The 15311-nt window shown below is 45.4% G+C and overlaps 1 protein-coding gene across 1 annotated transcript; it reads left to right on the forward strand.

The window, feature by feature from the left end:
- Window positions 1-2293: 2293 nt before the first annotated feature.
- LOC127211034 (60S ribosomal protein L37-like) lies at window positions 2294-2652 on the forward strand. The gene has a single exon (XM_051170862.1). The coding sequence runs from the start codon at window positions 2318-2320 to the stop codon at window positions 2609-2611; it is 294 nt and encodes a 97-aa protein (XP_051026819.1). The 5' UTR covers window positions 2294-2317; the 3' UTR covers window positions 2612-2652.
- Window positions 2653-15311: the final 12659 nt, after the last annotated feature.

Genomic DNA, 15311 nt, shown 5'->3' on the forward strand with positions numbered 1-15311 from the left:
GCACAAACGTGACAAGCTGTGAGCCTGATCCTGATCCTGGATCACCCCATGAAAGGAGAGAATAAACTTCCGCATGTTGTGTCTCCACACAGGTAACATGGCACACATGCCCCTCCACCCCCACCATCTCTCTGCCCACCCCACCTCTCCTACACACACACACACACACACACACAAATAGGTAAGAATGAGTTGACTACTCATAGTGAAGCCGTGCAAATGGCCCGTGGTTCTCACCCTGCGGGTCGGGACCCCTTTGAGGAGGTAGCATATTCTATATCCTGTGTGTCAGAAATTTACATCACAATTCATAACAGCAGCAAAATTATAGTTATGACGTAACAACAAAAATGATGTTGTGGTTGGGGGGGGTCACATGAGGAGCTGCATTAAAGGATTGCAGCATTAGGAAGGTTGAGAAGCACTGGAATAGGCCATTTTTTTCAAGGCGCTAAATCAGTGTCACAGACATCATCCTAGAATTTATAGCGTATTATTGTCATCTGACAAAATCTTATGTATTCTGGATTTACCATCCATCCAGAACCACTTACTGTCACAACATATTCATGTAGAGTCTAAAAAAGAGGGCCCACTTACTAGAATTGCTAATTCTACATTATTTAATATATAAACAAAGTCTCAGTTTGTAGCCTTTGCTGGCTCAGAACTGACTCTGTAGACCAGGTTGGCCTCAGACTCATAGAGATCCACCTGCCTCTGTCTCCCAAGTTCTGGGATTAAAGGTGTGCGCCACCACACCTGGTCCTTTAAATTTTATTTTGATGTCCTTGTCATCTGAAAGTCCAGGCTGTCCGTAGGAGGTGCCTCTTTATAAGCACATTTATATTTTCTATTCTTTTGCCTTCCAGATAGTTCGTCCGTTATTAGGCCTTTAAGGAATACTTAGTAAGTTAGACTGTGGGCAAGGAAAAATCAATAAAACACTATTCCTGTCGAGGCATTAACAGTCTCGTGGGAGAAAGAAACTTTTAAACAACAGACCAAATGCCAATGCAGCAGTAGCCATGACTCTGTCTGGGACAACGGTCACAGACGGATTGAGACAAATATCCGCAAGACTGGAAGGGAGGGTACGCTGAGGATGAAACCAGTAAGAATCAATTCACAGAGCATAAGACTAGCCACCGGGAACCGTGCTCAGTACGTTGCCTATAAGCATGTCAAAGCACTTCTCTCTGCTGTCCACAGGCGTAAATTCAAACTTGCCATGACCTTCCGTTATCTCTCCATACACTTCCAGCTTTGCAGCGAGTTGGTGGTTAGTTAGCTCTTTCAAGTTTGAGAATCACGTGGGACGCGATATGAACATCTCAGCAAAGAGTGCCCACTAGAACCAATTCTGGTCTTTTCCCTCGATTGCCTTGCGGGCTGGCTCCCTGCGAGATTCTGCCAGTAGGGGGTGCTCGAGGAAGGCCGAAGAGGTCAAGGCTGCGGACGTTCTAGCGTGCAGATTCGTCCCACAAACCGCAGTCTGGTTTGTGGTTTTGGCAGAACTGACCTCACTGTGCCCGGTGCAGAGAGGGAGCATCAGCAGAATTTTAATTTAAGCAATTCCAGCCTCTTCTCTTTCCCATCTCCCAACGTTATGGGTGGCAGCTGCTCCCTGCCTTAGCTGCCTTTGGGATCACTTAAAGACAGGGACGTTTGCCAAAAAGCTGGAGAGGTGCTTGCTTGTTACAACGCCAGGCTGGCTAGGGAGCATTTGAAATAAACATCCCACTACACACAGGATAGGACCCTATGCGGCATTCAACCCAATGAAGCACCAGTAGCCGGGCTGGGAAACCCCGGTTTCCTGGTTCTTTTTAACCTCTTCAATTAATGATGTCACGTAATGAGCCAGGACCGGTGGCGAACACCTGTAATCCCACTGTGATCCACTCACCCTGTGAGTTCAAAGTCATCCTGGTCTACAAAGCGAGTCCATGACAGCTAAGGCTACACAGAGAAGCCCTGTCTCGAAAAACGAAAACAAAAGCAACAACAAAAAACTCCAAAGTCTTAACACATCTTTGAAAAGAAGAGAGGGAGGGAGGGAGAGAGAGGGCTGTTGTGGTTTTGATTTAATCCTGCTAATTCAGCTTTCACAAGCATTACAAAAGCAATTAGGCTGGGTGTGAGTAATCGTAGCAACGGAGCAGGAGGATGCCTTTATCTGGGGGGTGAGGGGGGATGGAGCAGGACGGGACAGAAACTTATGCTCATTGAGTTGTATCTGGTTAATTTGGTGACTTTTTTTTTGAAAGGTTTAAAAAGATAAAAGTTGCTCTTTGGCCTCGGCGGCAGAAGCAAGATGACGAAAGGGACGTCATCCTTTGGGAAGCGTCGCAATAAGACGCACACGTTGTGCCGCCGCTGTGGCTCCAAGGCCTACCACCTTCAGAAGTCGACCTGTGGCAAATGTGGCTGCCCTGCCAAGCGCAAGAGAAAGTATAACTGGAGTGCCAAGGCTAAGAGGCGGAACACAACCGGGACCGGGCGGATGAGACACCTAAAAATTGTCTACCGGAGATTCAGACATGGATTCCGCGAAGGAACAACACCTAAACCCAAGAGGGCAGCTGTTGCAGCATCCAGTTCATCTTGAAGATTTCAAGCAGTCATAAAATAAATGCTCTGGTTTCAAAAAAAAAAAAGATAAAAGTTTATAAAATTAAAAGAGGGGGGCTGGAGAGATGGCTCAGTGGTTAAGAGCACTGGCTGCACTTCCAGAGGTCCTGAGTTCAATTCCCAGCTATCACATGGTGGCTCCCAACCATCTATAATGGGGTTTGGTGCCCTCTTCTGTCATACATACAAATAGAACACTCATATAAATAAATAAATATTAAAAAAATAAAATTAAAAAAAGGAATCAACCGGGAAAAACATAAGATTCCATATTTTAAGACAAAACAGAACAAAACAAAAAACCCTGAACTGTAAAGGATTTATGATTAGATCCTTATTACAAAACCCTTTTTGTCTATACTTACTTATTGGGGATCAAACGTTGGACATGGCAGGTGATTTTTCTGCCAGTATACCATTAATATCCCCAACCCAGGAATTAAATCTTCATGTTTCATGATAAGAACTAGATACATTAGGTGGGTGTGGTGGTGGCGCACGCCTTTAATCGCAGCAACTTGGGAGGCAGAGGTAGGCAGATCTCTGTGAGTTAGAGGCCAGCCTGGTCTACATGGTGAGTTCCCGGACTACACAGGGAAATCCATGCTTCAAAACAAATCCCTGCAAACAAAACAAAGCAACAAAACACAAAACAAAACTGGATGCACTACACAAATGAGTAATGGTGTTAATTTAGGACATTATGGCTGCTGGGGCGGAGCCTGAGAGGGGTGTGGGGTAGAGGACTGTTGATTCTCACTGTAACTGCACCAACATCATTTTAGTCAAGCTATGTTCACTTATTATTTTAAGATATCTTTCTGTTTTTTTGAGACAGGGTAACCTTGACTGTCCTGGACTCACTTTGTAAACCAGGCTGGCCTCGAACTCACAGCAATCCGCCTGCCTCTGCCTCCCGAGTGCTGGGATTAAAGGCGTGCGCCACCATCGTCCGGCTATTTTAAAATATCTTATGAAAAAAAATCTTGCTGATAGGATGCTGCTCCATAAACATTACACAACGGGCGTGGGAGGAGCTGGAGAGATGGCTCAGAGGTTAAGAGCAATGGCTGCTCTTCCAGAGGTCAAGTCCCAGCAACCATATGGTGGCTCACAATCATCTATAATGAGATCTGGTGCCCTCTTCTGGCCTGCAGGAGTAGATGCAGGCAGAACATTGTGTACATAATAAATCTTTAAAAAAAAAAAAATTACACAAGGAAACCTCAGGCTGGCGGTTGGCAGGTGCTTTTATTTGGTCTCCTTTGTTTAACAGATGTTGCAGAAATGTACTGTTTTGCATAAACGTCAGATTTGGTGAAGACACAGCCTTGTTTGCATATGGTACAGATGCCTATGCTCAAGAGCAGCTCACTGATGCCCGCTTCCCACCCAGCCACAGCCCCCACTGTCTTCCTAAGTAGTCTTACCGAGGCTGTTCTCTTTCTCCACGTGGGCTGCTGACTTTGCTCCTCTAGGCGTTTGCCTTCTGGAACTCCAGATGAACGGCAGGGTACAATTATGACCATCTTTTGCCAGGCATGCAAAAGCAACAAAGGCATTCCCCCTCCCCAAAAAAGTGACAGGGTCAAAAGTGCTACGAGCCTGGGAGCCAACGGTTTGAAGTGGACAAAGAGAAAAGGTCTGGTTCCTAATGTGTCAGGCACTGTTCCAGGCAGCTCGTATGCGTTACTTTGTCTAACCCTTGTAACAACGCAATGAAGTAGGCACTTGCTAATGCAATCCCACACTGAAGAAACTGAGCAGGCTCAGGAGATGGCTGGCAGAGCACTTGCCAAGCGTGTGCGAAGCCCCTCAGTTCAGTTCCTTACACTCCAGAAAACAGGAGTAGTGTCACATGCCTGTAACCCCAGCACGCTGGAGGATCCGAAGACCCAGGTCTTCCTGAGCTATACAGAAAGTTCAAGGCAAGCCTGGGGTACACGAGACCCTGGCTCAATACAAATTAATAAGTTAATTAACAATATAAAAATTTTTAATGAAAGAAAAGAAATCAAGACACAGAATGGTTAGGTAGGCTTGCACGTGCTATCAAGCAAGAATTCCAACAAGACATCTAAACTGAGGAGTCATCTTTTAAACTAATATTCAAGAATAACCCACGCACTTTGTTCAGATGCCTCTTATACCAGCCAGGACTTTCTGCTTGAAGAGCCAACTCAAACCAGCCTTGAAACAGAATATTTTCAAATGTGAACCATCTGGCTCACAGAACTCAGGCCACAGGATGTCTGCATTAGAGCTGGCCCTCTGGCTGAGTGCACCCAGCCTCCCTCTCTGATTTCCGTTACCCCTTGTGTGTTGACGACATCCTCTCAAACCAAGACTATGTTTCAGGAAGGCCTTTGGATGGGACTTGTTTTCAGTGTGTTTATTAAGGAGTAATCTCAGGATGCACCTGTGGAAAGAAGCAAGCAGGAGGAAGAGAAAGGCAAGCCGTGATGCTCAACTGGGCACAGCTGAGGAAGAACACAACACTGACAAGGAGACAAAGTCAAAATGGTCCAAAGGGTTTCTCATGGCCTGAAGGCTGACCTCGGCAGTGACAGTATGTGATTTTTGTCAGTTGTAGTTGGGGGCATTGACCTCTGGTCATTGAAATGTCAGAAGGGAATGAAGAACACAAAGACAAATGAGGGTCTGTTATTTCACAGAGAAAATGCCACTGAAACAAGGAAAATGCCACTGAAACAAGGAAAATGCCACTGCAACGGGGAGCCAGAGTCTTGCCTTCATCAGAAAGAATTCTCTCCTTCATGGTGACTTGCAAATTTTGTTTATTCTATAAGATAACGAGGCAGTTGACACACACATGATTGCAGTCATCACAGGGAAACAGGCTGACCTAGGACATAAAAGGTTAGACGGCAGCGCCACCCTGTGGTGCTCTACATCCTGACCACGAGCTGAGGTAGGAACAAGATGATGTCTCTGTGATTTGGTAAAGTGCAGTTTGGGGGACTTACAAAGAAAAAGGAAGGGCAGCCTCTCTTTCCCACACATTGAATTCACATTTTCCAGATATGTTAATGCCCTCACCCAGTTCTGGTCTTGATGGCCTCTGAACCACCCACCTCACCTATCCGTACTGACCATGACGTACCTCCCAGCACTTAATGTAATGCGCTTGTCCCACACAGAACATTAGTGTCAAATACTCGGGACAGTTTTCCATCTACTCTGTGTGGCCACATGGCTCACTACTGTTACAAGAGTCCAGTATGGGGTGCCAACTTGGCCCTCTGCTGATGCTGCTGCAGGTGGCATTGTTCTGGTGCTCTCCTTTTCCGGAACTTGTGACTAATCCGTGTTGTTCTGCTGTGCATCTGCCACCTTTAAATACCTCAGAAACTGCTACACACTTGCTTCTCCCTGGAGCTATGTCTAGCCCTTGGTTGCTTCAGTTGGGACCGGTAGACTACCTTGCTCACCCGTTGAGTTTCCATAGGATACTTGGTTACCTTGGTCCAGATTCTGCAGTTAGTGGTCCCAGGTCTGTTTTTAGTCTTTGGGGTCCAGGTCTAAAACTGGACCAAATCTCCTTGCTGTGTCTAGCCTTTGTTCATCTGTCCCCGAAGGGCTCCTTGCTCTTCCAAAGTCCTCAGCCTGTCCTCTCTGGCTTCTGCTGTACGGTCAGCATCTCAAGCAGAAGAACCCAAAACACTTGATAAAGCAACCCCCCTCCCATCCCAGAACAAAACCAAAGTGGTCTTCAAGCCCATCTGGCATGTTTCCCTGGCGACGGGCACAGCTTCCCATGGCATGGTGGCTGCACTGAGAATGTGGTCCTCTCTCTGTTAAAGGGCACACCCTTCCCCGGGGAGCTGGAGCACAAGGCTCTCTCTCCTGTGTCATTAGCCAGTATCTGGGATGTGATGCACTCAATAAGCGCTGTGCTCCTTTGTTGAGCAAGTGGTAACTATGGGGGCACTTCTGGAAAGCACCGTGGAGGGCTAGGGAACAATTACATTGAGAGTGTAATGCATTGAAGTTTTATAGTAAGTTGTTATTTCCGTCCACAGGTTTCTAAGAATATCTTTAAGAATGTATGTATGGCTGGGCGTGGTGGTGCACGCCTTTAATCCCAGCACTCCGGAGGCAGAGGCAGGTGGATGGCTGTGAGTTTGAGGCCAGCCTGTCCTACAAAGTGAGTCCAAAAAAATTGAGTCCAGTCCAGCCAAGGCTACACAGAAAAACCCTGTCTCGAAAAACAAAAACAAAAACAAACAAACAAAAAGAATGTATGTATATATGTACCTATGTATATGTCTGTGTGTGTGTATGTATGTGTGTGTGTGTGTGTGTGTATGCATGTACCTATGTACATATGCATTCCATGGCAATGACTTGTTGGGTTTCTCCTGGATTTCCAGATCCTGTAGTCTACAGTTTATCACCTCCCACCTCCAACCTAATTCTTAGCAACATTAGGAAAATATTGTGCCACCTACTGTCCAAATCTGCCCTGCCTTTTTCACTTCAAATTCTCCTATTATTGTGCCTCAAATAGCGTCCTCACTGCCCCCTGCCTCTCACAGTTAGGTTGCTAATTTCCAATTGTTCATTACCTTTCCACTGTGGGCACTGTGGGCAGAGGCCTCTCAGCCTCATGTCCAGCTGGGCTGCCTCTTATGCGCTCACAGCAGCTCTGCCAGGTGCCTACCCGTGGTGGTCCAAACCTAACTGCTTATGTAACCAGAGATGTAAATTGGTCCCAGGAGTCCTGAAGCCAGTTACTGAAATAACATTCTCTTTATGCAGGCCTATTTCCGTTGGGTCTTTTTACAGTATGATTTTGGAACAGCAGCCATGTCAGCAGTGGAACTGAACAACACAGAGGGATCCTTACAGTGAATAGGATCATTTAATCTATTACATAAGAATTGTAAAATACTAGTGTTTCTCCTAAGAACTGGTGAGGGTCGGAAAAGCTATTCCTTGTCTTAGCAGAAAGGCTCAGAAGTGAGGTTTCCAAAAATCCAAAAGCAAACTTGAGACATAATTACAACGAAAGTGAAAAATAAGCCCTGTGTGGAACTCTTCGCAGCTTTGACTTGCTTTGATTTTCAGCTAGTCACTTTCTTTGGCTTTCAGTGAAGTCAGTTAGTTAAGTAAGTGTCCATACATAAAGATTTTACTAAATAGAAATTTATTTCACTCAAAACCAGTATTTATCACAAGACTACGCAGTGAAAGTGTAAAGGAATAAATGAAGAAGGAGACGACATAGGGGAATTCAATTCTATTCTAATAGCTGGATTAGATGGCTTCATGTTACTATAATGAAATGCTTGGCACAAGTAAGTTATGAAAAGGAAAGGTTTGTTTTGGCTTCAGATATAGACGTGATAGTCCAAAACCAAATGGCTTTACTGTTTGTGCCTCTGGCAAAGATGTGGTAAGCCATCCTCTTACATCTAAAAGACACTAAGATACTGAAGTCCAACAGCCCCCTTCAAAGGCATGCTTCTTTTTTAAAAATTTATTTATTAATTCATTCAAATTACATCTCAATTGTTATCCCATCCCTTCTATCCTCCCATTCCCCCTCCCTCCCACTTTCACTCTATTCCCCTCCCCTATGACTGTGACTGAGGGGGACCTCTTCCCCCTGTATATGATCATAGGGTATAAAGTCTCTTCTTGGTAGCCTGCTATCCTTCCCCTGAGTGCCACTGGGCCTCCCCATTAAGGGGACGTGGTCAAATATGGGGCACCAGAGTTCATGTGAAAGTCGGTCCCTACTCTTCACTCATCTGTAGAGAATGTCCTGTCCCTTGGCTAGATCTGGGTAGGGGTTCAATGTTTACTGCACGTATTGTCCTTGGCTGGTGCCATAGTTTGTGCAGAAGCCAAAGGCATGCTTCTAATGATCCAAGGATCTAAGGCTTTATGATGCCCCACCTCCTAAAGGTTTTATCTCTTCTCAATAATACTTCCTTGATATGTAAACCTTTTTTTTTTTCAACAGGAGTTTTTGGAGACTACTACTTAAATTCAAACTGTAGTATGTATGTATACACACATGCACGCATGTATGTGTGTGTTTGTTTACTTTTGCTAGGGACTGAACCCAGGACCCTGCACATACAAGGTTCTACCAGCATGCTACTTTGCTAGCCATAATCTATTTATTATTATTATTATTTGTGTATGTATGTTTATATCCATATTTGTATGTATGGGGGTACAGTTGTGCATCTTTGTGTGTGTGTGTGTGTGTGTGTGTGTGTGTGTGTGTGTGTGTGTGTGGTTTTTTGAGACAGGGTTTCTCTGTGTAGCCTTGACTGTTCTGGACTCACTTCGTAGACCAGGCTGGCCTGGAACTCACAGCCATCCACCTGTCTCTTCTGGGATTACAGGTGTTTGCCACCCCTCCTAGAACTTGTTGAACTCTTACCACAGGCCACAGGGTAGGTATTCCAATCTCTGTTTACTGCAGTGAAAAAAAAAAAAAAAAAAAACTAGGCCCAGAAGAGACCACAGGCTTTGACCAGTTTACTTTCAGTGTGAGCAGGAGGCATCCAGGCTACCCTTGTCTGTGCGGCTCTGAAGCTCAGGTCTGTCTTTCTCCCATATGCTCCACACCAGGGGTATATTGCTGTCAGAAACAGTATGTTTTGACCTGAAAGGACTTTCAGAGGGTTCATGCAATCTATATTTTGCTATTAAAACAATTTTCTTTAAAAAGAAAAGAAAAGAATTTAGGCTTTCTCTTGCCAAATAGGACTTTGCAAATCAGGACTTTGCCAAGAGAAACAAAGACTGCTTGGTTATTCTGTAAGTCTATAATTGATTGAATAAATCTTAAAATTAGCCAGAACCCTTTTTGGCCATATTGGGTGAATGGGGCCTGCTGGGCTGTTCTGCCTGTCCAGGGTGGACATTTTGGCTCTGGCTCTCTCTGTGTGGAATTCCTGTCCTTCACCCCCAAGCCCAGCTCACGGTCTGCTTCACCCCCACCTCAGCTGCCAGGTGAAGATGGCATTTATTACACTTACTGCCTGCTGGGGCCAGGGCCTGGTTGTATGGGAGTTACCTCAGTTCATCCTGAGAACCAACGAGAAAAACAGTATCTCCTCTCTCTTCCTTCTTTAGAAAGTAAGTAACTTCTCACAGTGGACCCAGGTTGGGGTCCAGGTCACTGTGAATGCACAAGTGGTGTTTTTCTCAGCTCTACAGTGGGGTGCAATGGTGGTGCACACTGTTGCACTGTGTTCTGGACACAATGTGCGCTTCATTCCCTGCTGCTAAGCTTTGGGGGCAAGCAGTGGGCTGGTTTTGTCGTTTCAGGAGCAGAGCCAGGCGGGCTTTAAGGACCTGATCAGGCTTAGCTCCGGCATCTAAATCCCTTTCTTAAATAGGAAGGATTTCCTTTGTCTGGAGTTTTAAAAGAACTTTCTCCGTTAAAAAAAAAAAAAAAAAAAAAAGACCCTTCTTTGTGGAGCAAAACAAGGGGTTCTGTTCTCAACAACTGGCTTGAGAAAAGCGCCCACACATCCTCCACTGTCCATCGCTGCTCAGGGTGGGTCAGGACCAAACTGAGGCTGCAGTTGGCTATCTCAGTGAACGGGAGGGAGGTGCGGGGGAGGGGATTAATCAGGTGACATTTACACTGTGCCCAGAACTTTGCCACCACAAACTGTTTGTTTTTTAATTAAGAGGATTTATTTCTTAGGTAACACAAATACAAACAGCCAGGAGAAGAGACCCCCCAAGACTGAAACCGGAGGAACAGTGAAATAATGGAAACAGACGAATGAGAAATTTCTGGAAGCTCTTTTTATAATAGTCTCCTTTTGGGAATTGAGGAAAGAAAAGCAGACGTCAGCGTGTGGAATGTTTTACAGAGACTAGTGTATGGCTGTGTCATCTTGAAGGGAAAAGGAGACGTAAAACGGAGACTTCATGTTTAGCTTGCAACATAAGATGAATTGAAGCAATTCGGTATTGTAGGCCAAGACCTGACCATGTAGACTGCCGAGTCTGTACCAATTAAAGGAGGGGAATCATTGTGCTCTTAGGAGAGAGTGTGTGTGTGCATGTGTGTGTGTGTGTGTGTGTGTGTGTGTGTGTGTGTGTGTGTAAATGACTCCCCTCAGGGGCCAGGGAACTGAGAACAAGGCCCCTTCTGGACTAGGCCCTCAGCCTGCCAGCACAGCTCTCCTCTGCAGTTAAGAACTACAGAATATGTGAGGGCACTCCCAACACTTTTCTAACTCTCTGTCCCTTTTCTCTTTTCAAACAGGCTGTTGCTCAAGGCTTGGTCAGTTTTCACTGTGTGTGTGGGCCAAGAGGGGCTTTTTGATAGTCCGTTTCTTGTTGTGTGTTTTAAAAAAGGAATTTTAGTCTAAGGATTCATTATACAAAATAAGGAATGACCTTATACTAACTGAAAAACCATTAGTTTATATAAAATCCACATTTGACTGTGTTAACCCCAAATTTATAGAACTAGGACTGTAGAGAGCACATGAGAAATGATGAATGAGACCATTAGACACTCTTCTCCCCACACCCCAACCATGACGAGGCTCATACACACAGGGCGATCGCCTTTAAAATCTGCTGATTATAAATGTTGACCTCGTGCATGAAATACCTTCACAGTGATGCTCACAAGACGGTTTGGTTGGATAACTGGGTATTATAGCCCAGCCAAGTTAGCCTGCACACCAGGGAACTTATTATTATTATTATTATTTTAAATTTGGCCACTGACTCATTCCTGAGGTTAAACACCAAGATCCAACAATCAAAACCCATTATTTGGCTATGCTGGCTAACATGTCCGTTCAGGATTTACCAGATTATCCTTGCACAGACTTCACCACTTTTCTTCTTAAAAAGCCACTGTGGAAACACCTGATGCCCAATCCAAAGATAACCCCCCCCCCCCACATACACACACCCTGCCCCACCCCCTCACTTGTCCTGCTAGGGTAATAAATCTCTGCGCTGAGAATTTGATGTCTGGGTGTGTTCTATTCCTACTCTGGGGATCCTCTTCAGTCAACACTTTGGATTTATATAGACTTGGGATGAGTTTCTGGTCCCCTGCCTTTCTGTTTTCTTTTCTTTCATTCTTCCTTTTTTTCTTTTTCTTTTTTTGTTTTTTTGTTTTTCAAGACAGGGTTTTCCTGTGTAATAGCCCTGGTTGTCCTGGACTTACTTTGTAGACCAGGCAGGCCTCGAACTCACAGAGATCTGCCTGCCTCTGCCTCCTGAGTGCTGGGTTCACGCCCAGCTGGGTGTTTTCTTGTGTTTGTCCTGAGGATTAAACAAAACAGAACCCCTAAGAGTTCCATAAGAGCAAGAGACTACAACCGGGTCAAAAAGGAGGAACGGGACAATGGGGGTCAGGCCCTTCTAGCGACCACTGATCAGGGCCACCGGATACAAAGGGGCTAAGAGATGAGGCAGATCCCGCTCAGTCCTGCTTAGGTTGATCAGAATTCTCTCACAGCAACCAAACCCCTGTAAGTTATAGTGTCTGTGTGATGAAATAGCCATAGCGCCTACTTCATAGGGCTTGTTTGGAGGCTAGGGGTGTGGCTCTGTTGTAACGCATTTGCCTAGGATAAACCAAGCCCCCTCAGTTCAATCCCTAGTACTGTACACACACACACACACACACACACACACACACACAGAGAGAGAGAGAGAGAGAGAGAGAGAGAGAGAGAGAGAGAGAGAGAGAAGAGAGAAAGAGAGAGAGAGAGAGAGAGAGAGAGCTCTCACTTTGGAGCAGCCTTCAGACTGACGGGAGGCTGCTGTGGGACATTTGTCAAAATCTCAGGTCTGTTTCTTTGGCTCCAGTTTTCCAGAGGTCAGGAGACCACATTGCATTTCCAGTCTTCTCTGGGCTGTGACAGCTTCTATATTTCTCATTTTCCACGACTCTCAACAAGTCTCGAGGAATCTGGCCAGGTGTCCTGGACCACACCTCTCAGTGCGCATCTGTCTCAGGAGTTTGATTTCTGTTACCTCATCCACTTTTCATGGGGGCTTAGTGAGAGAATCTACCAAGCACCCAGAACTCTATTTGGCAGATATTTTCATTATCTATGTACATTTAAAAAGCAGAGAAAGCCAAGTTGTGACCCAGAGCAGGGACTCTGCACACACAAGCTTAGGCTTCAGCCTGCCTTCTGCATGATCTTGGGAAATTTTTTAGCATCTTACTCTCTACAATTAATGATGTTTTTTTGCTACTGGAATTTTTTTATAAATTAAAAAAGTATTATTTTATGTGTATGTGTATCTTGCCTGCATGTATGACTGGGTATCATGTGTGCCTGGCTCCCAAAGAGGCCGGAAAAGGTTGTCGTATCCCCTGGAAACACAAGTGGTTATGAGCCACTGTGTAGGTACTGGGAACTGAACTCATGTTCTCTGGAAGAGCATCCAGGCCTCTTAACCACTGAGCCATCTCTCCAGTCCAAGCTACTAGTATTTTTAATGATAAATATTTATTAGTTGCTCTTTTATTATTATGAATACCATGACCAGGGCAACCTATAGAAGGGAGAGTTTGGGGGAGGGGGCTTATGGTTCCCGAGGGAAATTCTGTAATAGCAAGGGAGGCATGGCAGCAGGAAACTGAGAGATCACAGCTTCAAAGGAACACACAGAGCAGGATGAACTGGAAGTAGGACCCAGCTACAACCTTTGAAAGTCCGCACACCATGATATATTTCTTCCAGCAGGCATTACCTATAAAGAAGGGTTCTATTTCCTCCCCAGAGAGTGCCACCAAGTGGCATTGACCAAGTGCAGGGGGGTGGAGGGGACATTCAAACCACCTTAATACGTGTGTCTCTCCTTCAGTATCCTTGTGTTAAGTGCAGTCTCCATAGAGCCACAAAAGTCTGTGTGAAACAAACACCCTCTGTGTTAGGAGTGCCACTTTGAGTTTACTAAGGACCCATCATGGGCAGATCTCAGGGACTCATAAGAAATAACCTTTAGGGCTGGAGAGATGGCTCAGAGGTTAAGAGCACACTGCCTGCTCTTCCAAAGGTCCTGAGTTCAATTCCCAGAAACCACATGGCGGCTCACAACCATCTATAATGAGATCTGCTGCCCTCTTCCGGCCTGCAGGTGTACATGCAGGCATAATACTGTATACTTAATAAATAAATAAATAAATCTTAAAAAAAAAAAAAAAACCTTTAGCAGTTGTTAATGCAGCTTTCCAATTTTTTCTATATTTCTATGCTAGCGTATCCTGGGGTAGGATTAACCAAAAAGGAGGAGACAACACATGCCCAACCCTGCCACAAGGGCCTGGCTCAAAGACTGCAAAGAGCATGGAGAAGAGCTGCTATGATAGTTCTGCTTGAATGGTGGGGCCTGGGCTCATGGGAATCCATTATCCGTCCGATCTTCCTGACTGTCCTGACCTCAGCAGGAAGCCTTTGTTGAGCCTACACAGGAAATGGTAAGCAACACTAAACAGCAGTGTAGCGTCTCCCCAAACCTCCTACAACCCTCTTAAGTTATGCAATTAAAGAGTCCCCTAGATGGACTGAGGAGATGGCTCAGCTGGTAAAATGGCTGCTGTGCGAGCCTGAGGACTTGAGTTCAGAATATTAGTGCACACGTAAAAAGCCAGTTCTGTAGCTGGCACTGAGGAGGTAGACAGGAAGACCCATGAACTCGCTGTCCTGATGATTTTGTCAAATCAATAATGCCAGCTTCCTTGAGAGAGGCCTTGTCTCAAAAAATAAAGAGGGCTCCAGGCACGGTGATGGATGGAGCATGCCTTTAATCTTAGCACTCAGGAGGCAGAGGATCTCTGTGAGTTTGAGGCCTGCCTGGTCTACATAGTGAGTTCCAGGACAGCCAGTTAGAGAATGGCCTCTGGCCTACACACACACACACACACACACACACACACACACAGAATTTTTCTTTTGTAAAGATTCTCCTAGAATCAGCCAGGCGTGTGCATGCCTTTAACCCCAGCACTCAGGAGTCAGAGGCAAGCAGATCGCTGTGAGTTCAAGGCCAGCCTGGTCTACAAAGTAAGTACAGGACAGCCAAGGTTACCCAGAGAAACCCTGTCTTGAAGAACAAAAAAGAAAAAAAATCTCCTAGAATCAAGTGTTTAAATTATATGATTTAACCAAGGGGGCCAAAAGAGTTAGGGTGAAACCTGTAAAGGCAAAGAAAACTGAAACCAGAAACCTCCCTCTTCCCACTTCCTGCTCCCTTATTCCCATCATGCCTTTCTGTCTAGCCGATTGTCTTACTTCCATGATAACCTCCCTGGGCTGGGAAGGTGTCACCTTGATTTCGGGGCACCTCCCACTCAGAGTAATTCTTTGGATGTTAAAAGTAGCAAGGACATTCTCATGACCCCCTCCCCCTGACACACATTCCATTACCCTCAGTGGGGTCTTCTTTGTCTCCTTACGGTCCTCCACTGTGCTTTGTGTGTTACAAAGTCGAAAACCTGATGCATCCTAGGTAACTCGCCAAGTGGCAGGTATTATTTATTTAACAAATATAGAGCGCACAGACAGACAAGAAATCTGCTCTTAGGTGCCTGTATCTTCCTGAGGTAACAAACGGAAGCTACGGCTGGCAGGTGGCATACGCTATGCTGTGGATAAGATGACAATACAGGGGGCCTGGGGGTGTGGGGTTGG

The sequence above is a fragment of the Acomys russatus genome, chromosome 28 (assembly GCF_903995435.1).
Source record: "Acomys russatus chromosome 28, mAcoRus1.1, whole genome shotgun sequence".
NCBI classification, from domain to species: Eukaryota; Metazoa; Chordata; class Mammalia; order Rodentia; family Muridae; genus Acomys; species Acomys russatus.

Bases quoted from the DNA above. Each gene is read 5' to 3' on its own strand.
- LOC127211034 (XM_051170862.1), top strand. From the start codon at position 2,318: ATGACGAAAGGGACGTCATCCTTTGGGAAGCGTCGCAATAAGACGCAC.